The sequence below is a fragment of the Diabrotica virgifera genome, chromosome 8, assembly GCF_917563875.1.
Source record: "Diabrotica virgifera virgifera chromosome 8, PGI_DIABVI_V3a".
NCBI classification, from domain to species: domain Eukaryota; kingdom Metazoa; phylum Arthropoda; class Insecta; order Coleoptera; family Chrysomelidae; genus Diabrotica; species Diabrotica virgifera.
Genome location: NC_065450.1, coordinates 147,044,489 through 147,065,543, shown reverse-complemented (window position 1 = coordinate 147,065,543; position 21,055 = coordinate 147,044,489). Strand labels below are relative to the sequence as shown.

Sequence of the window (21,055 nt, the reverse complement as noted above, 5' to 3'; positions counted from 1 at the left end):
AAGGCTATTCAAAATTTGCATACACTGGTGATTAGTGACTTTTTTAAGCCCTTTCACCTACAGTCCTTTCTAAAATAAGCATTTTGAACCGATAAAACTTACAGATCATATAAACAAGATATACACGAGTAAAGCAACTTGTGGAGCGATAACGATTAATTTCATTTGGGGTGTTAATTTTGGGGTGATTTTCACGATTTTTTTTTACAAAAAAAAAGGTAGAAACTTTATTTTGAGCATAACTTTTTTACTTTGGATGCTAAAGCTTTTGTAAAAACAGAAATAAAACTTTTTTAAGACACTTTAAAAATGTTGTAAGGAGTTTTTCTGAAAAAGTGCTCCATTTTCTTATCTCACGTTGAAATATTCGATTTGGAATTTGACGGATATGAATCAATTTTTCATCAGCTACAACTGAGCTACTACTAATTTTAGAGACCTAATACATGCCTACACCATTTTTAATTTTTTTTTATATAATCTATTATGAACTTGATGAAGAAACGGAATGTTTTGTTAAACAAGTTCAACAAGCCGCTTGGAATAAATCACCTGAACTGATTCATAGAGTTAGAGGTAATAATTACCCTAAAGAAATTAGAAAGCTAATAGAAAAGAAAAGAAAACTCAGAAGAATCTGGCAATGCTCTAGAGCTCCATCTGATAAAACAAAACTAAATAATGCTACACAACAGCTTAAAAGAGAAATTAGAAAAAATAATAACGAATCAATTAGTAACTATCTAAGAGAATTGACAAATGATAGCACAACTGAGTATTCCCTCTGGAGAGCTACTAAGAAATTAAAACGACCGATAATGCAAAATCCTCCACTAAGAAATACAGATGGAAGCTGGGCAAAAAGCAATTTAGAGAAGGCTAATAAATTTGCTGAATATCTCGAAGAAACATTCCAACCAAATGAAGGTGATAACACACTACAATGGGAAAATATCACACAGGAAGAAGGTGAAATTAAACTAGTCACTCTAAAAGAAGTGGTCGACGAAATTAAATCAAACATCAATCCCAGGAAAGCACCTGGGTTTGACTTAATTACTGGGGAAATCCTAAAACAACTTCCTAGAAAAGCCATAGTAAAACTGACATATCTTATAAATGACTCGTTCAGATTAAGATATATTCCCAAGATATGGAAAGTGGCTGAGGTCATAATGATCCTTAAACCTGGAAAACAACCAAATACAGTATCATCGTACAGACCGATTTCATTACTACCCGTAATTTCAAAGCTGGACGAGAAGCTTTTGCTGAAAAGGTTGAAACCTCTTATAGATGCCAAGGCTCTAATTCCATCACACCAGTTTGGGTTTCGAGAAAGTCATTCAACTATCGACCAAGTCCATAGAATATGGGATGTACTAGAGAGGTCGCTGGAAGGAAAGAAAGTTTGCTCCGCTGTCTTCCTCGACGTGGCGCAAGCTTTTAATAAGGTATGGCACGAAGGGATTAAATACAAATTAAGCAGGATTTTTCCAAGACGATACACAGAATTACTGGAATCTTATCTATCAGAGAGAGTTTTTAGGGTTAAACAAGAAGAAGCCTACTCGAAACTAAAGGAAATCAATGCAGGTGTACCACAAGGTAGTGTGATAGGACCGGTCCTATACCTATTATACACTAGTGACATCCCTGAAGTAGATCATAACACAATAGCTACCTTTGCTGATGACACTGCCGTTTTAGCCGTAGGTGAAGACCATGAAGAAGCAGCAAGAAAACTACAAATATGTGTTAACAGACTTAACAAGTGGACTAAACGCTGGCGAATTAAATTAAACGAAATGAGGTCAGTACATATAAATTTTACAAACAAGAAAAAACAATACATTCCTGTTAACGTAAATATTACCCAGATACCATACGCCGATACCGCAAAATATTTGGGTATTACACTAGACGCTAGGCTACGCTGGAGGGCCCATGTTAAAAAGAAACGAGAACAGCTTAACATGAGGTATAAAAAAATGTATGGTTATTGGGAAGACAATCCACTCTCTCGATCTACAATAAAATACTTTTGTATAAACAGATTATAAAACCTATATGGACATATGGCATCCAGCTATGGGGCTGCGCTAGTAATACTAATTTAAACATCATTCAACGATTTCAAAACAAAGTGCTAAGGAACATTGTCAACGCTCCATGTTACTATAGGAACAGTGACCTCCATAGGGACCTAGACATGGATACTGTTAACAAGACCATAGAAAAATTTGCCAAGAGTCACGAACAACGACTTCTTCAACACGTCAATGTTGAGGCCATCCAGCTCCTCGACAACACGGATCTAGCTAGAAGTCTCAAGAGGAAGAAACCTTTCGAGTTAGCGAAGTGAAAAATAGTGCACGATGCAAGTGATGGTACAAGTTAAAATTTGTGCGATATATTAACATAACCTAAGGGGTACTATTGAGTTTGTCCTTAGTCTTAAGTTTTTAGTAGTAATTTAGGTTAGAAATAAGTTGCTCATTGATCACATTATTTGATCAGATTGTAATGTCTTTAAGCATCTTATTGGTGTTTTATAATCTATAACTATATTTTGGCTGCGTTAATTTTGTTCTATAAAATACTTAATTAGTTACAGCTAGAGTTACATATTTGCGATAGAGCGTCTACAAACTTGGGTTTTTTTTGTTTAAAAATGAACATTAATGAAAAACCGCTCTAGAATAAAAGTTGCTTAGAACAAGCCAGTTTTTCCATTTTCGGACTTATTTTGAGCGTATAATTTTTCACCCCCGAGAAGTGGCGAAACACCCCCCAGGGCAAAAGCACACATCGGCACAATATCACTTTTTTCTTTGACATGTTAGATATAATGTATGCCAAATTGCATGACAATTCAAGCGGTTCTTTAAAATGTAGAATTTTTGCAAAATTCTTCCGTTAATGAATGGACTCCTATAAATTTACATTATATTGTCCCACCTTTGGACGAAGAGAATTTTAAAAAATTCTTCTGTCACATTGGCAGATGTCAAACTCCTCCGATACGTCTAAAGGTGAAAAACTATTAAATACAATGTAAATTTATAGGTTTCTGTTGATAATTTCCTACCTCTACTAGTTTCATATCTTTGTATTTCACAACGTATTATGGTTTCCGTATTTTCTGTTATTTTGGCAGTTATTAGCGCACTCATCACTGTATACCAAAAACTCAATAAGTAATTTATTTGACAGAAAAACCAAAGTAAGTATGTATTATTACTAATGCAGCGCAATGTAAAGAATCTCTGAAGAAACTGAAGGAGGCCTATGTCCAGCAATATATACAATTGGCTGAATGATGATAATGAACGATGTAATTAGAAAATAGGGTACCTTGACCACGATACCGAAAATCTATACAGTTTGGTACCAAGTTCGGCAGCAAGTCTGACATCCTCTTTGTATTTGTGATAACTATCGCATGCAATATCTCCAGTATCTCCATTTACAATTGGGGAGGGTACTCTGTGAACGAAAGTATCCCAAATGCTTTCCCCTTTTCCATCTATATTCCAAGCACCTTCAATTTGGTATGCTGCAGTAGCTGCGCCAAATTGGAAGTCATCTGGGAATTTTCTATTATATTTCCTTCCTGCAGCCACGAGACTGTAAATACAAATAATAAAATTAGTGAATAGGGTGGATCGGTTCTCTAATTTTTTTATGCCTGTAGTGAAGAAAGTTGCCAAATGGTCTAGAATGAATAGTGATATTTTTATTTTTTTTATTTTAATATTTAGCCCCCCCCCCCCCCGCCCGACCCCTAAAAAAATTAAAAATTTAATTCTTACATCAATGAAACCTGTTGCTTCAAACGACTAAAAATACCTTCAAATGCACTTAAAAAATACTTATTTAATTTAAACAACCTTAAGCCCCACCGGCAGGTAAATTTGTCCAGGTCCAGAAGGACCCCTAATACCCCTCAGCACTCTACGACTACACCGCCTACCTTTGACTGCAATAGACCGAACTGGATTATCGAGTAGAAAAGGAGCAATGATCGCTAGTGCAGTTCTTGAAGATATTGGATTGATATCCAAAAATGGCAAGTCTATGTAATAGACAAGTCTAAATTAGATCGACAAAGAAAAAGGCAACGACTTGATTTACAAAAAAAAAAAACAAGGATGATGCTAGTCTGCAAGCTCTCTATTTTGATGGTCGCAAAAATCAAACCCTTTACATTCAAGAACAGGGAGAATCGTCATCTAGAAAAACCACTGTCGAAGAACATCAAGTGTTATTGAAGGAGCCTGGTAGCGACTATATAGGGCACGTAACACCTCAAAATGGTACTGCAAAGACCATAGCATCAACGATTTTTAACTATTTAACAGAAAATCAGGTGTCAATTAGCAAGTTGACTGCTGTTGGCTGCGGTGGTACCGTCGTTAACACTGGGCCCCACGGCGGTGTAATACATTTTATGGAATTGCGAGTACGTCATAAACGACCCTTGCAATGGAAAATATGTCAACTACATACAAACGAATTGCCACTGCGATATTTGGTTAGATATCTGGACAAAAATACCACAGGACCTCTATCATTCTCGTGTTCTATCGGCAAACTTATTGAAACTTATGAGCGATTACCTGTTGTGTGTTGTGTGCTACGAAAAATTCAAAGTTGAGTTGCCTGAGGTAAATTTAAAAGAACTAAACAGCAATCAAAAATATTTATACCAGATGTGCACTGCCATATCTTCCGAAAACTGTCCAAACAATTTAGCGAATAACCCTCCTGGCAAATTATCTCATGGAAGATGGCTAACTACAGCGAATCGTATCTTGAGGGCTTACATTGCAGTAAAGAATCCGCCGCCTAGTTTAAAAATTTTAACAGAGTATATTCTGCAAGTATATTTGCTAAGGTTTGGTTTTTAATAAAAACTGTAGCAGTGTGTACATTTGGAACTCTTCACCTTTGGAAGCTAACTGAATATTCCAGATATTTAAGTGACGAACTAAAAGCTGGTGAAGACATTTAAGAATTTATTAAAACTGGTAGTTATCCAGAAGAAGATTGGTTGGATACGTACATCTACAGTGTCTAGAAGCAACATGCCAAAGTTTAATAGCAAATCAGACTATGAAGTAGGAAATTAAAAATTGCTCATATGGTTGGGTGGATGGGTGGGCAGGGATGGAACTCGATAGCAGCTACCTCCCCGTGGTGAGTTCTAGGTTATTTTGTATATTTTAAACCACAAAATAAGCGAAGAGCTGCTCCAAAGTGGAAAAGTACTTGATTGTTTTTAGCCAAAGCTTGTCACGTACGGGGAGCTATAATAATATGTACATACAGGGTGTCCCGGAAAATAGTGCGTTCCTTAAAGGTATAGGTAGAAGGCACCATGTAGAACAAAAAACTCTCATAACATTTTTTTCTAAATGCAACCGTTTGACCAAAAAATTAAAATGTATTTTGGTAGGCAAATTTAAATCTGATAACTATGTGCGGTACGCAAATTTAAGCATAGACAGTCCCATGTAAATAAATAGATAGAAGATAGATAGTAAACAGGTTCTAAAGAATCCTGTTTAGTGTCAATTCCGAAAATGTTTTCGAATAGTGAGTGTATTACCTATTATGTTATTACCTATGAATGGTGTTTGTGAAAGGTTACTTGAAACATCTATTCGGTATAATAATTATTTTCAAGTAAGTACAACTTAGTTATTTCAGTTCACAAGTAAACAAATTACTGAGACATTATCTGGTGTATTTAAGTTCCACTGTAAACTATTAAAACTATAAAAAATGAATAACCATTTTCAATTTCGTTGCAAAACGAAAATACAGTTGAACCATATTCCAGTCCAATCAGAGAGTGCTGCAAGCACCTCTACCTGTTTCGAAACTTATTAGTCTCTCATCAGGAGGCACATATGCTGCTCTCCCTGATCCAACCAAAACAAACCCCAGCGTGCAGTCCCGAATTGCAACGAACGAAATGGCATAGATGCCCTAGCGGCAACTGCTAGCAAAAGACTAAGTTTTCACTCTAATGGCACATAGCATATCCCACCAGAATGAAAACAATGGGAACCTTCTCTGGTTACACCTCCGAGGCTTCTACAATTTGCAAGCCATACGGATGCTGAGACTAAGGAAGATGAGGGAATTCTACAATTTACAATTCACGTCCCATCTGCTCAGCGGGGTAAAGTTCCAACGAGACTGGTTCCCTTCATACTCCACACAGAGTAAATGTAAATAAAAAATGAATAACCATTTTCAATTTCGTTGCAAAACGAAAATACAGCTGAACCATATTCCAGTCCAATCAGAGAGTGCTGCAAGCACCTCTACCGGTTTCGAAACTTATTAGTCTCTCATCAGGAGGCACATATGCTGCTCTCCCTGATCCAACCAAAACAAACCCCAGCGTGCAGTCCCGAATTGCAACGAACGAAATGGCATAGATGCCCTAGCGGCAACTGCTAGCAAAAGACTAAGTTTTCACTCTAATGGCACATAGCATATCCCACCAGAATGAAAACAATGGGAACCTTCTCTGGTTACACCTCCGAGGCTTCTACAATTTGCAAGCCATACGGATGCTGAGACTAAGGAAGATGAGGGAATTCTACAATTTACAATTCACGTCCCATCTGCTCAGCGGGGTAAAGTTCCAACGAGACTGGTTCCCTTCATACTCCACACAGAGTAAATGTAAATAAAAAATGAATAACCATTTTCAATTTCGTTGCAAAACGAAAATACAGCTGAACCATATTCCAGTCCAATCAGAGAGTGCTGCAAGCACCTCTACCGGTTTCGAAACTTATTAGTCTCTCATCAGGAGGCACATATGCTGCTCTCCCTGATCCAACCAAAACAAACCCCAGCGTGCAGTCCCGAATTGCAACGAACGAAATGGCATAGATGCCCTAGCGGCAACTGCTAGCAAAAGACTAAGTTTTCACTCTAATGGCACATAGCATATCCCACCAGAATGAAAACAATGGGAACCTTCTCTGGTTACACCTCCGAGGCTTCTACAATTTGCAAGCCATACGGATGCTGGTTATTCATTTTTTATTTACATTTACTCTGTGTGGAGTATGAAGGGAACCAGTCTCGTTGGAACTTTACCCCGCTGAGCAGATGGGACGTGAATTGTAAATTGTAGAATTCCCTCATCTTCCTTAGTCTCAGCATCCGTATGGCTTGCAAATTGTAGAAGCCTCGGAGGTGTAACCAGAGAAGGTTCCCATTGTTTTCATTCTGGTGGGATATGCTATGTGCCACTAGAGTGAAAACTTAGTCTTTTTTTTATTAAAACTATGTAATTCAGTTAAAGCCCTCAGCAATACTCAGCATTCAACCCATTTAAACCTTACTAAATACATAATATTAGTTCAGTTAAAAGCTGTGTTTTTATGTTAAAAGATGTGTAATTCGTTTAAAATTATGCAATAGGTATTTCAATACATTTCAAAAGAAAATAATTTTAGTAAACAAATAGTAAATACATAAGTATTACCTACTATTAGGTTGGATTATTTTAAATAGTGTTAATCACAATCACAAACGAGCTCTTATTATGTTATTATTCCGTAGTGCGTACGATGTTGCCAGTTTATTAAAATTTCCAAACATTAAAATACAGGTATATGGAAAACAATGTTAACTTTTTTTTGGAAACGGTTAACTTTAGAAAAAAATGGTATAGGACTTTTTTGTTCCAAATTGTGTATTCTCTCCATACCTTAAAGGAACGCACTATTTTCCGGGACACCCTGTATATTATAGTATATCATATCGCTGACTATAGTAATGAGTGAGCCTGCACACACGGAAGCATTAGTTCCATGTATGCAGCCTCACTCATTACTATGAGAGCGATATGATATAATATACTATTATATTATAAAAAATTTTTTTTCATTACTATATTTAATATGGACTCACATATGCAACCCATTCAATATTTTATTATATTATAGTATAGCTCCCCTTGCATAACAAGCTTTAAGCGCTGGCGGGGGGCCTAAATATATCTAAAAATTAAAAATATTTTTTTTTAGGTAATAAGAGAACAATATTGCATTATTTCATAATACAGGGAAATTAATTTGTTGATTTAATATTTTTTGTTTTTTGAGGGGGCTGGCGGGGGCCTCAAATAGTGACCAAAAAAATTTAAAAAAATGTGTACAAGATAATTTTACCAACAGCAACTTTTTGAACTACAGGCATCTTGAAATTAAAAAAAAAAAGTATAAAAACGACCCACTCTATTAGTGAGGTATTGGTGCAGGTTGAAATTCAAGTAAGTGTCAAGAATAACACCCAGATCTATAACTGAGTCAACTAATTGTAACCTAGTGTCGCGTATATAGTAAGAATTATTCTCAAAGTTTCTCAGTCGAGAAAAATTGAGCACCATTCCACAAGATTTTTAAGATCTGATTGCAAATTGTAGCGATCCAAATCAGAGGTAATTATGTGAAATAATTTAAGGTCATCAGCAAATAGAAGAAATTGAGAAAAATGAAACTTTTATTTATGTCATTTATAAATAAATTAAAAAAGATAGTTCCAAAATGAATATCCATTTTTAATTTCGTTGCAACACGAAACTACAGCCGCATCATAATTCCAGTTCAATCAGAGAGTGCTATGCTGCTCTCTCTGATCCAACTAGGACAAACCCCGGCGTGCAGTCACGGATTGCAACGAACGAAATGGCAGCGATGCCCTAGCGGCTACTGCTATCAAAAAACTAAGTTTTCAATCTAATAGCACATAAAACAACATCCAAAAATGCTATTCTACATCCTACCTGACTGAAAACAATGGGAACTTTCTCTGGTAACACCTCCGAGGCTTCTACAATTTACAAGCCATAACGGATGCTGAGACTAAGGAAGATGCAAATTGTAGAAGCCTCGGAGGTGTTACCAGAGAAGGTTCCCATTGTTTTCAGTCTGGTAGGATGTAGAATAGCATTTTTGGATGTTGTTTTATGTGCTATTAGATTGAAAACTTAGTTTTTTTATAGCAGTAGCCGCTAGGGCATCCCTGCCATTTCGTTCGTTGCAATCCGTGACTGCACGCCGGGGTTTGTCCTAGTTGGGTCAGAGAGAGCAGCGTATGTGCCTCCTGATGAGAGACTAATAAGTTTCGAAACCGGTAGAAGTGCTTGCTGCACTCTCTGATTGAACTGGAATAATGATGCGGCTGTAGTTTCGTGTTGCAACGAAATTGAAAATGGATATTCATTTTTGATTTACATGTTTACTCCGATTGGAGTACGAAGGGAACCATTCTCGTTGGAACTTTACCGCGCTGAGCAGATGGGACGTGAATTATAAATTGTAAAATTCCCTTATCTTCCTTAGTCTCAGCATCCGTTATGGCTTGCAAATTGTAGAAGCCTCGGAGGTGTTACCAGAGAAGGTTCCCATTGTTTTCAGTCTGGTAGGATGTAGAATAGCATTTTTGGATGCTGTTTTATGTGCTATTAGATTGAAAACTTAGTTTTTTTTAAGATAGGTCCTAAGTAGGAGCCTTGAGGTACCCCCGATTTAACTATAATTTCATTAGAGAAATAATTCTTAATACGGACTATCTGCCTTTTATCTAATAGATAATTTCGAATCCAACTAAGCAGAGGATCAGAGAAACCCAACTGTTCGATCTTATGTAACAATAACGTATAGTTGACCCTATCAAATGTCTTGGAAAAATCTGTATAAATCGCATCTACCTGTTGTTTGCTTTGCAAGGCTTCATTTAAGAAGGAGGTATAATTTAACAAGTTCATTTCAGATGATCTCCCCATAACAAAACCATACTTGATGTGAGTTTTTATTGAATCTCACCCCACCGTGGAAAAAAGGGTTTAATTATTTCTTTTTGCCTAATTGGACATACGTAAATATTTTTGGACAATACACATGTCCCGTCCTTCGATATAAACAAAACAGTGAAGTATTAGGAGAACTGGTTCTAATATTTAATTTGGTCTGGTTTTAAAGTTAATAATTAACACGATAGGAAGGGTTGTGCACACGAGAAATAAAAGTGATAAGCGACAAAAACATTTATTAAAAACAACGAGTTTGACAAATAAGCGTCTTAACGATAAATTGTCTTAGTAGCGAAAGAGATAAAAAGGGTCTTTATTATACACATTAAGTACCGTCTTAAAATTTAGCTTAGGGAGTTATTACGAGCGAGAGAACAACAGAGAAAAGAACTAATCGCTTTGGACGCTGAGAAGGGACTGCCGAAATTCTATTCAAATCACTGCATTATTATCTTTGACTATTCTGCCTGAAAAGGGCCACGCACATGTTACACTTCTTTGGCAAAGTGACCTGCTTACCCCGAAGACGATAAACATGCAACCATAATATGTCTATTTTATAAAACACACAACGCTAACACTTAAGATTTTAGAGAATTAAATCTTTTAAACACAATACAGATTGTCCCAACAGATTTACAAGAGGGATTTACAAAAAATGCGAATTACTTTAACTGCTGTTTTTACAACAATACTGTTGTTCAATTATTACGTTTTGTATAGTAGGCTTAATTTTGTGACATATTAAACTCTCGAATAGTTTAGGTATAGTATTAAGGATACTAATAGGTATGTAGCTTTGAACCCTGATTCTATCGCCATTCTTGAATATCGGTGATATAAAACTAACTTTCCAAACGGAAGGAAATTCCCTCGTTTGTAATGATTTTTGAAAAATAAAGAATAAGGTACGAGCAAGATTAAAACTATAGTATTTCAGTAACTTGGGTGGGATTCCATCAGGCCCTGGACCCTTATGTATATTTAGCTGAGATAATTTTTGGTAGATACCTCTGAAATAGGTAAGTCACAACCAGCAATGTTGAAACTAGTGTTAGCCCTTGCACTATTTGGAATAGGACATTCGTGCTCACCATACTGCAGCAAAGTACTGAGCAAACATCTTGGCTATGGTAGGACCATCGGAACTGGTTTGGCCTTTATGGTTTATATTGTTCGGAATGCTTTTATTGTTCCTTTTAGAATTTACGAACCTCCAGAAGCTTTTAATGTTACTGGGACGTGTATGTTCAACGTTTGCTACAAACTGATTGTAATTAACAATAATAGTCGAAGAACTCAAAAGGAATAATTAATGTCTTCAAGATCAAATTTAGTACCACCATGTGTCTGTAAAAATTGCTCTAAGAACTTATGCAGATGTAAAAAGCTGAGATTCCCTGTATATCTCGATGCAGATGTATGAAAGAAAATGTTTGTAAAAATAGTATTAATAAATAATATCATCTTATTTTTTGGTTACAGTGTAACCCCGATATGTCGGAATCCGATAACCCGAAAGTCCGGCTAACCCGGACCGATTTTCATCAGATACAACAAACATTTTTTCACTTTGACTGAGTTTTTTACCAAGAAATAAACAATACTGTATACAACTGTATGTAATTTAGATGTACTGTGCATATGTATTTCATGTTGTTGCAATTATAATGGAGTTTATCTGTAAGTATGCCGTATTTTATTAACTTTTATCATATTCTCTTGCTAACCCGGATTTTCGATAACCCGGATCGGCCGCAGTCCCGATTAATCCGACTTATCGAGGTTCCACTGTATACATATATATAAAAATATATATATATATTTTTGAAATATTAGTTTTTAATGTTTTTTTCTCATGTAGTACAAAAAATAGAACACAAAGTAAATAGAATGAAAGGTGATACGAGGTACAAGTACAGTATGATGATTTAATTACATATAAGAATTATATGATAAAATTTTACTATGATCTTCAAAAATGAAAAATGAAGATAACGTAATGAAGATACATACAAATTATAATTTGCATCGAGAAGTTAGCGTGTGAACCTTTACGCTGTGAGCCGATCTTGGGCCTCAGAGCGCGCTATTAAAATATCGTTACCTTGGTCAAAAATAAACTTACGAACATTTTCATAAGCTTAAAATGTCTCTTTTGAGTTCTTCTATCATTATTGTTAATTAAAGTATAAATGCTTACAGCTCAAATTTGCTTGAAACCCTTATAAACAAATTAATGTACAATTTTTTAAAAAAATTATAACTTCAAACTGGTATCACATTAAAACAAATGAAGATAAAGTAATTTAATAAACTTTGTTTGAAAGCCTATTAATTAAGCTAAGGCTCATTTGCATACGTAGAAGACGAGTTACCATCGATAAAGCTTCGAAAAATACTTATTTTGCAATTTTCAATTTGTTGTACACTAATTTTACAATATCTTGAGTTCTAATTGTTGGATTTAAGTTTAGTAAACGTTTTTTTCTTCGTTTTTTATTAAGAAACCAATTTTATTTGAAACGTTTTTTTATCTCTTTTAGTTTATAAGCCAGAGCCTTATACACAATTAAATTGTTTATAACAATTTTTTGACCACTCGGATCGAAATCCACCCTCAAAATTCGTAATCATCAGCCAAAAATCCATAAGAAACCGTTGAGTTTGTCCATCAGAATTGTAAAAAGACACGGTGTGTCTTTTCAATAATGTGATGTTGAAAACTTACCTGAATATTACACAAAGATATATCACGTAGCCAAGCGATTTCAAATGTTTTAGGCTTATCATCTTCAACTTTACGAGTACTATGAGGATAACTGTTTTGGAAGTTCTTTTATACTACTACCTACATGCCAATTGAACTGTGAGATAACGAAGTCTGTCATAATTGATAATTTGCTAATAATTATTTTAACTTCGTAAAAATGTATAATATAAGTGGATGTTTTTATTTCAAAACCAATAATATAATATAATAATAATAATTATAGAATAGTTCAAGGCAATATTGATATGGATATGTCACGAAAAAATTCTAAGTGAATAAGGAATTTTTCCCTTATTTCGCGACGATGAGGTGGACAAATACCCAAGTAGGTGGAAACCAATAAACTGAAGAAGAAGAAGAATTTATATGGATATATCACAGTTTGTCACACCGATTTTCCGCCCTTCTTCCACTATCTGCCCATCACATCATTGGTCTTGCAGAGTAGGTTTCATTTACAAGCCAGCCAGATGTCCTTCCCACTGTAGGCGTCTAATTTTCATTGCAGCCACTAATACATACATATTTAGTTTAGCTATTTATAATATACCTATACCTCACTATACGGCCGCTCTGTATACGGCATTTCGCTATAACGGCCCTGTTCAATTACGGCACGGTTTCGATTTACGGCCTAAAATGTTTCGCTATAATGGCCCCGTGTTGTTATTCTCGAGCAAACGCAATCCCGATGCACACTCTTTTCTATTTCCACTTGTTTATGCATAATTTGAAAATAGAATGAGATGAGGCCGCACCTAGGAAATATATTTTAACATTTTAAAGGGAATTATAGAAAAAGGTGGTTATAAACCTGAACAAGTGTTTAACGTAGAAAAAACAGGACTTTGTTGGAAGTAAATGCCTGATCGCACGTACATTTCAAAAACCGAAAAATCTGCTACTTTGCTACTTGGTGCAAATGTCACTGGTGATTTGCACCAAACTTTGCTACTTGGTGCAAATGTCACTGGTGATTTTAAGCTAAAACCACTTCTAATTTGTCCAAAAACCCAAGCCCTATTACAGGATTAAATCAAAATCATTTACCCGTTATATGAAGACACAACAAGAAAGCTTGGAGTTTGTAGATTATATTTGGTTTTTGGAATCTATTATTATTGTATATACCAGTGTATGTACTTTGATTCAGTGAATTTGTACTCTACGAGCCCCCTAGTGGGAAAGTTTTGGGGTAGTTCTGATTTCTTTCATTATATATGGATTTTGGGCTGCTGCATCTGAATCTGAGGTTTGCGGACAAAATTTCGTGACGAGACATTGAAAAAATCACGAAAAAAGCGAAAAATTCCTGCTTTTTCCCGCTTTTTTGCTTAAATCTCGAAAACCATTAACTTTTAGTAAATGGTGTGTTAACAAAAATTAAAGTACATGAAATTCTCTACCAACATCAGTATTTACTTTTTTTTTCAGATGAACCGTTCGGTCTAAAGTGCAAGTTGAAAATTGCTAATTTTCAACGGTCTCTGTAAAACCCACTTTTTACATTCCAAAACTTTATTTTTTATTAGAATGCTGTCATTTGATCCATTTCTGCTAGTTTCCTGCATAAGTAATTGAAAAGAAAAAAAAGTCGAAATTGTACAAATTCAGTATCACAACAGGCCAGACAGGGGGCCACGTTCTGCCAACAGTTGAAGCTTGGATTTAAATTCTTCTGGCACATATTTTACAATATTTTTTACATCATTAGAAAGAATCACTGTTCTGTCTAAGTTGAACAAGATCTCCTCTAATTATTGATCCACCATCGTTGATGATAGGGCCATTGACTTAATCACTATTTTGGCCAGGGTTCTGTGAGCCAACATATGAGATTAGGGGTTATATGATCGAGATCGGGTGGAGGAGGAACACCTGTCGCTAATTACAGCTGTCGACCACATGTCACTAATAATAGGAGGTGGAGGAGGAACACCTGTGCCTAATTTGCATACAGCTGTCGACCACCTGTCACTAATAATAAAAGGTGGAGGAGGAACACCTGTGCCTAATTTGCATACAGCTGTATACCACCTATTACTAATAATAGGAGGTGGAGGAGGAACAATTGTCGCTAATTACAGCTGTCGACCACCTGTCACTAATAACAGGAGGTGGAGGAGGAACACCTATGCCTAATTTGCATACAGCTGTAGACCACCTGTCACTAATAATAGGAGGTGGAGGAGGAACACCTGTCGCTAATTACAGCTGTCGACTACCTGTCACTAATAATAAGAGGTGGAGGAGGAAAACCTGTCGCTAATTACAGCTGTATACCACCTGTCGCTAATAATAGGAGGAGGAACACCTGTCGCTAATTACAGCTGTCGACCACCTGTCACTAATAATAGGAGGTGGAGGAGGAACACCTGTGCCTAATTTGCATACAGCTGTCGACCACCTGTCACTAATAATAGGAGGTTCAGGAGGAACACCTGTGCCTAATTTGCATACAGCTGTATACCACCTGTCACTAATAATAGGAGGTGGAGGAGGAACACCTGTCGCTAATTACAGCTGTCAACCACCTGTCACTAATAATAGGAGGAGGAAGACCTGTCACTAATTTGCGTGTCTATCAACTGTCACTAATAATAGGAGGAGGAGGAGGAACACCTGTTACTAATTACCGCACAGCTGTCGACCACCTGTCCCTAATAATAGGAGGAGGAACACCTGCCACTAATTACCGAACAGCTGTCAAGCACCTTTACCTAATTTGCATACAGCTGTCACTAATTTACATACACTAATGAGCATACAGGTGTCACTAATTTGCATACCCTCCTCTAATGAGCAAATGTCAAATTAATTAGCCTTTTTAACCATTTGCTTTATGTACCATGAGCAATTTATATAAAGACTCACAAACTTAAAGAAAATCACAATTGAATCAAGATTCAAAATAATAAAGCTTATGGTACCCTAATGGATATCCTTCCTTAAAAGTTATCCTTAAAAAAAGCCACTTTTCGACATTATTAAGTCCAATGCACCCAAAAATTATTAATTTTTAAAACAGAGATAAAAACATTTTTACTATCAAAATAATAAACCCTTGACTTAATATAGGATTATCGATTGTGGTTGTGGTTCATAAAAGTTTTAAGAATACCCAGCCAAAAATTATTAGTCATATGCTAGATATCAAGCATAGAAAATACATTGTTAAAAACATTTTTCTTTATTACTTCACTAAATTTGTGGTAATGTACCTTAAAAAGGAAACAGCTGCTTTGCAAACAAGAGCACATGTTAATATTTTATACACTTATTACTTGTTCACATGCATTTAAAAATTTTTACTGTAATCTTAACAAAGAATTTGCTATAAACCACCTGTCAGTTTTTTATACAATTCATACTTGTTCAGATGCAGGGTCATTTGTTTTCAATTTGTACACTACATGCAAATAATGAACACTGTCTTTAAAATAATAGTATGTTATATTCCTACATTATGTAGGTACCATCAGGTTTCATACCTCAAGTAAAAAAGTTAGCAAAAATAATATGGGTAGCAGATGTGGAATAAGAGAGTTATTAAAGTTCATATTTTTACATAAATTGCCTTTAGGAAAAGATGAGTAGGTAGTGGTCATGCCTCAAGGAAGTTAGTTATATGGGTGGCAGATGGCGAATAAGATAATTATGAAATTTCATATTTTTACACAAATTACCTTTAGGAAGAAATGAGTCGGGAGTGGGTTGCTGTAACAAAATAAGGCTTGTTTTTCATTGGTTGTATCACAAAGATAGCTAAGCAATTCTGAGTGGGAAACAGGAGTAGGAAAGGGAACAAGGGTACTACAAAATAATATGTAGGCAGTTGTATTAGTAGTTTGCAGTAAAAGACTTCAACACAGTCTAATTTTAAATATTACCATCAGTGAAAATATCAACAAAAATGAAAATCTTCAAATATAGTGTTCCTGCTACCGGAAAGACATCCGCAAAAATTATTTCTCAAAAATCCGCGAAAATTATATCGCATTTTCGAAAAAGCCCTAATTCGGACGAGTTTACCAGTGTGGACACAAGTTTAGTGAGAAAAGGTGATGTGGAATAGCAGCGTCCACTAGAATATAGTGAGTTTGTGCCAAAACCATCCTGTTCGTCGACACCAGCGCAACCAATAAGCCGATCAAACTATGAGGACATATTAGATGATGAACAAATTCCACAGAAGTTATGTCATGAATCATCAACCATATATCGTCCGCTCTTTCTTTCGAATAATGTAATATTTAATTAGATGACTATTCTACGTCGATCACAACTGATATTTTAAAAATTTTAACACGCGGATTTAACGTATGAACACACCTGTTTATATTTCTGTTTACAATTTCTGCTAAAAATTTAAACCAGCCCTCGTTAAGCCAAGAACGTTAACCTTCGGAATTGTTCTACTTTACCCAGTATGCTGTACGAGGTATACAAAATAATATGATCAAATGTGTATAAGTGATGGCAGGTGTAAGTGATGGAGACAATGTTTCAGATTTGCGTGAAATGGAGAGTGCGAAACACAAAGAAAGGGATTACGCGGGTGTTAGTGATGGAGACAATGTTTCAGATTTGCGTGATATGGAGAATGCGAAAAAACATGAAAGGGATTACGCGGGTGTAAGTGATGGAGACAATGTTTCAGATTTGCGTGGCATGGATAGTGCGAAACAAAAAGAAAGGGATTACGTGGATGTGAGTGAAGAAGATGTAGGTGATTCAGAACAGGGTGAGACAGAAGATTTGAGTGATCCAGAACAGGGCGATATGGAAAAAATGGGTGAAGCAACAAATGATTCTTTTACCGAAATGGAATATAATTCAACAATGGAACCCTTACTTAACAAGATTAGGAAAAATAAACGAGAAGAAATTACGCATAAAACATAAAAAAAACAACCTGGAAAAACAGGTAAAAAAATAAGTGTAAATTAATAGCGTTAAATAAACAATTAAAAAAATTCAACTTGAAAAGTGAGAAATTAGAGAAAAAATTAATTAAAGTAAATAAGCATATAACATCTTAAATAGATTAAATAGTGTTGTAGAGGCACGTACAATGTATCGATTAGAATAATCGTACATTTTTTAATCTATTTAAAGATAATGTTGGTTAATCTATTATATATATGCTATTAATTTAGAATATTTTTTTGCGATCGGTGCAAACGTTATAGGAAATATACTGTTTAGAAATTATAAAAATTTTGAAATAAAATGGTGTTTTTTACCCTTACATCAACAAATATAAACACATAATTATAATATGCGTGTATATTTTTGTTACCTACTTCCCAACTTGCTTATAAAACAACTTTTAAAATCTAACAGTAAATATTTTTTTCCGCAAATCGCCAGGAAATTTTGACATTCCTGTCAAAATTTCTTGAAGAAAAAGTCAGGACTTCCTTACTGTAAGGAAATGTCATTTCCTTACTGTAAGGAAATGATATTTCCGTACAGTTGTTAGTGTTCTACATAAATGATAGAAAACACATTGCTATTAAAACCTTGTAAATTACCTTAATCATTAAATTTTCTTTATCTGGAGCTTCCTGGATAAATTTTTCAATTTCTTCCTTCGTTAAAATCTTAGATTTCTTTGCCCTATAACCTTGAGCTTGCCGTTTCAATAAAGAACGAAGTTTTGAGTATGTAGATATATCTACATTGTGTTTAAGTGCAAGGGTTGACTTCAGCATTGAATAATTGGCCCATAATGTTGAAGATTTCATCTTTAAACAAAGGTCTAGGAAGTATGCCATTACAACATTTTCTGAGAAAGAACTCGTATTTTTACTCATGCGATAATCCATAAAACGTCTGTATGCATTTTCGTACTTTTCTCTTGATTTCTTTGGCAATAATTCTAATGAAGCAGTATTCACTGCCTCAACCAGCTCTGGAGGAGTCCCAGGAATGGAAATTTCATCATCACTTATCATTTTACTTTCGAGAACACCAGCAATTAAATTTATAAGCGTCAAGTTTGACAATTCAACCTCAATACGTTTCCATAGTAACCCAAGTAATTTTATTAGGAATTTCAAAGCACCATTTATTTGGGAATAAAATTATCGCGTTTTTTTAAATCAATCAATATCTGTCGAATTTTAAACGATTTGCGGAAAAATAGTATGTTTACCTCGTAGGAAAAGCCACATTCCTGGACTCTGTGTTGCTAAGTCTCGGCTTGCGCCTCGACTTAGCAATCTTCACAGTCGTCCAGGAATGTTAAGCTTTTCCTACCCGGTAAACAATGTACTATTGTGGTACTTGTAGTCCGTTCTTTAACGGTAAAATATTGCAAAACCTCTACATTTTAAAGAACCGCTTGGATTGACATGAAATTTGGCACACACATAGCTAACAAGTCAAAGAAAAAAAGTGATATTGTGCCGATATGTGCTTTTGCCCTGGGGGTGGTTTTCACCCCCTCTTGGGGGTGAAAAAATATTCGTCCAAAAAAAGTCAGGAAATGGATAAACTGGATAATTTTAAGTAACTTTTGTTCTATAGAGTTTTTTCACTAAGTCAATACTTTTCGAGTTATTTGGCAGTGAATATGTTCATTTTTTCAACAAAATAACCACGCTTTTCGACGGTTTTTCGCAAATAACTCAAATAGTAAGTATTTTGTCGAAAAAATAATTCTTACAAAAAATATAACCTGTAAAGAATTTAAAAAAAAATGGTGTATACATCACGTCTCTACACCTAGTAGAAGCAGAGTTATAGCTAATGAAAAATAGGTTCATATTCGTTAAATTCCAAATGAAATACTTTAACGTGAAATAACCACAAATGAAGCACATTTCGGGGAAAACTCATTACAACTTATTTTAAGTGTTTAAAAAAAGCTTCATTTTTGTTTTATAAAAAAAATTTCTAGCATCAAAATTAAACAAGTTACGCTCAAAATAAAGTTAGTCCCTTTTGGTTTTGGTAAAAAAATCGAGAAAAGCACCCCCTAATTAGTATCTTAAATGAATTTAATCGTTACGACTTCAGAAGTTTCTTGACTCGTGTATATATTGTTTATATGATCTGTAAGTTTCATCAGTTCAAAGTACTTATTACTGAAAGGGCTGTTTAAAAGGGGTTGAACGAGTCACTGATCACGAATGTATGCAAATTTGGAAACACCAAATCTTAATCAATTTTTGTCTAACAGAAAAACAAAAAAATACATGATATTCAGAAAAGCAAATCTGACTTTTTCTTGTTTTTCGAGATTTTTGGTATCTCTAACAATTTTTAAGTTATTTTGAAAAAAAGCATATTTTTCAAAATTTAAATTTTTAAAAATTTTATTTTGAAACCAAATTTTTTTAAAAATAAGCACTTTGAATCGATGAAACTTACAGATCATATAAACACAACATAAGTAAAATAATTTGTGGAGCGGTAACGATTAATTTCATTTAAGTTGCTAATTAGGGGTTGGTCTTCCCGATTTTTTTGCAAAAACAAAAGGGATCAACTTTATTTTGAGCGTAACTTGCTTAAATTTAATGCTAGAAAAAACTTTTTGTAAAAACAGAAACAAAGATTTTTTAAAACACTTTAAAAAAGTTATAATAGGTTTTCCCCAAAAAGTGCTTAATTGTTTGGATATTCCACGTCGAAATATTCTAATTGAAATTTGGTGAATACCAATCTATTTTTCATTAACTATAACTCTGGTTCTATGAGATCCAGAGACCTAACGCGTACACCGATTTTTTACTTTTTATAAGCTATATTTTTGCTAAGAACGTTTTTTTCGACAAAATACTTACTTTTTGAGTTATTTGCGAAAATCCGTCTAAAAATGTGGTTATATTATTGAAAAATGAACATATTCACTCGCAAATAACTCGAAAAGTGTTGACTTGGCGAAAAAGCTCTATAGAACAAAAGTTACTTAAAATTAGTAAGTTTACCCATTTCCGGACTTATTTTGGACATATATTTTCTCACCCCCAACAGGGGGTGAAAGTCACCCCCAGGGCAAAAGCACACATCGGCACAATATCACTTTTTTTCTTTGACATGTAAGCTATAGGCATTCCAAATTACATGTCAATCCAAGCGGTTCTTTAAAATTTAGAGCAAAAACCGTGAAACAATGTACTATTGCATTTTTTACCAAAAATTTATAATATATAATAAAATATCATTTCCTAAAATACTTTTTACTTTACTTTAAAAAAATAGGGCTTTTCATTCACAATCATTAATTTCGAGCTTCTCTCAATATTTTAATAAAAATTCCAACTTTAATTTCTTGAATAAAAATTCTGTTCAAGCTTCTCTCATTTGTTTCAAACATAATATGACAGAAGCTCGAAATTTTTTGAACAAAAACTTGTAGTACTCATTAATTGATGACATTATGTTCATTTGAAACTGTATAATAAAAACAAGACATCACA

At 34.7% G+C, this 21,055-nt stretch overlaps 1 protein-coding gene across 1 annotated transcript in view; it reads right to left on the bottom strand.

The window, feature by feature from the left end:
* The window catches only part of LOC126889768 (myrosinase 1-like), a 54,059-nt gene extending 41,401 nt beyond the window's left edge, over positions 1-12,658 (bottom strand). The window contains exons 1-2 of the mRNA XM_050658359.1: positions 12,582-12,658; positions 3,358-3,630 (exon numbers count right to left, since the gene is read on the bottom strand). Of these exons, the coding sequence (XP_050514316.1) occupies positions 3,358-3,630; positions 12,582-12,643 (335 nt within the window). The 5' untranslated portion in view covers positions 12,644-12,658. The remainder of the gene's footprint in view (positions 1-3,357; positions 3,631-12,581) is intronic.
* Positions 12,659-21,055: the final 8,397 nt, after the last annotated feature.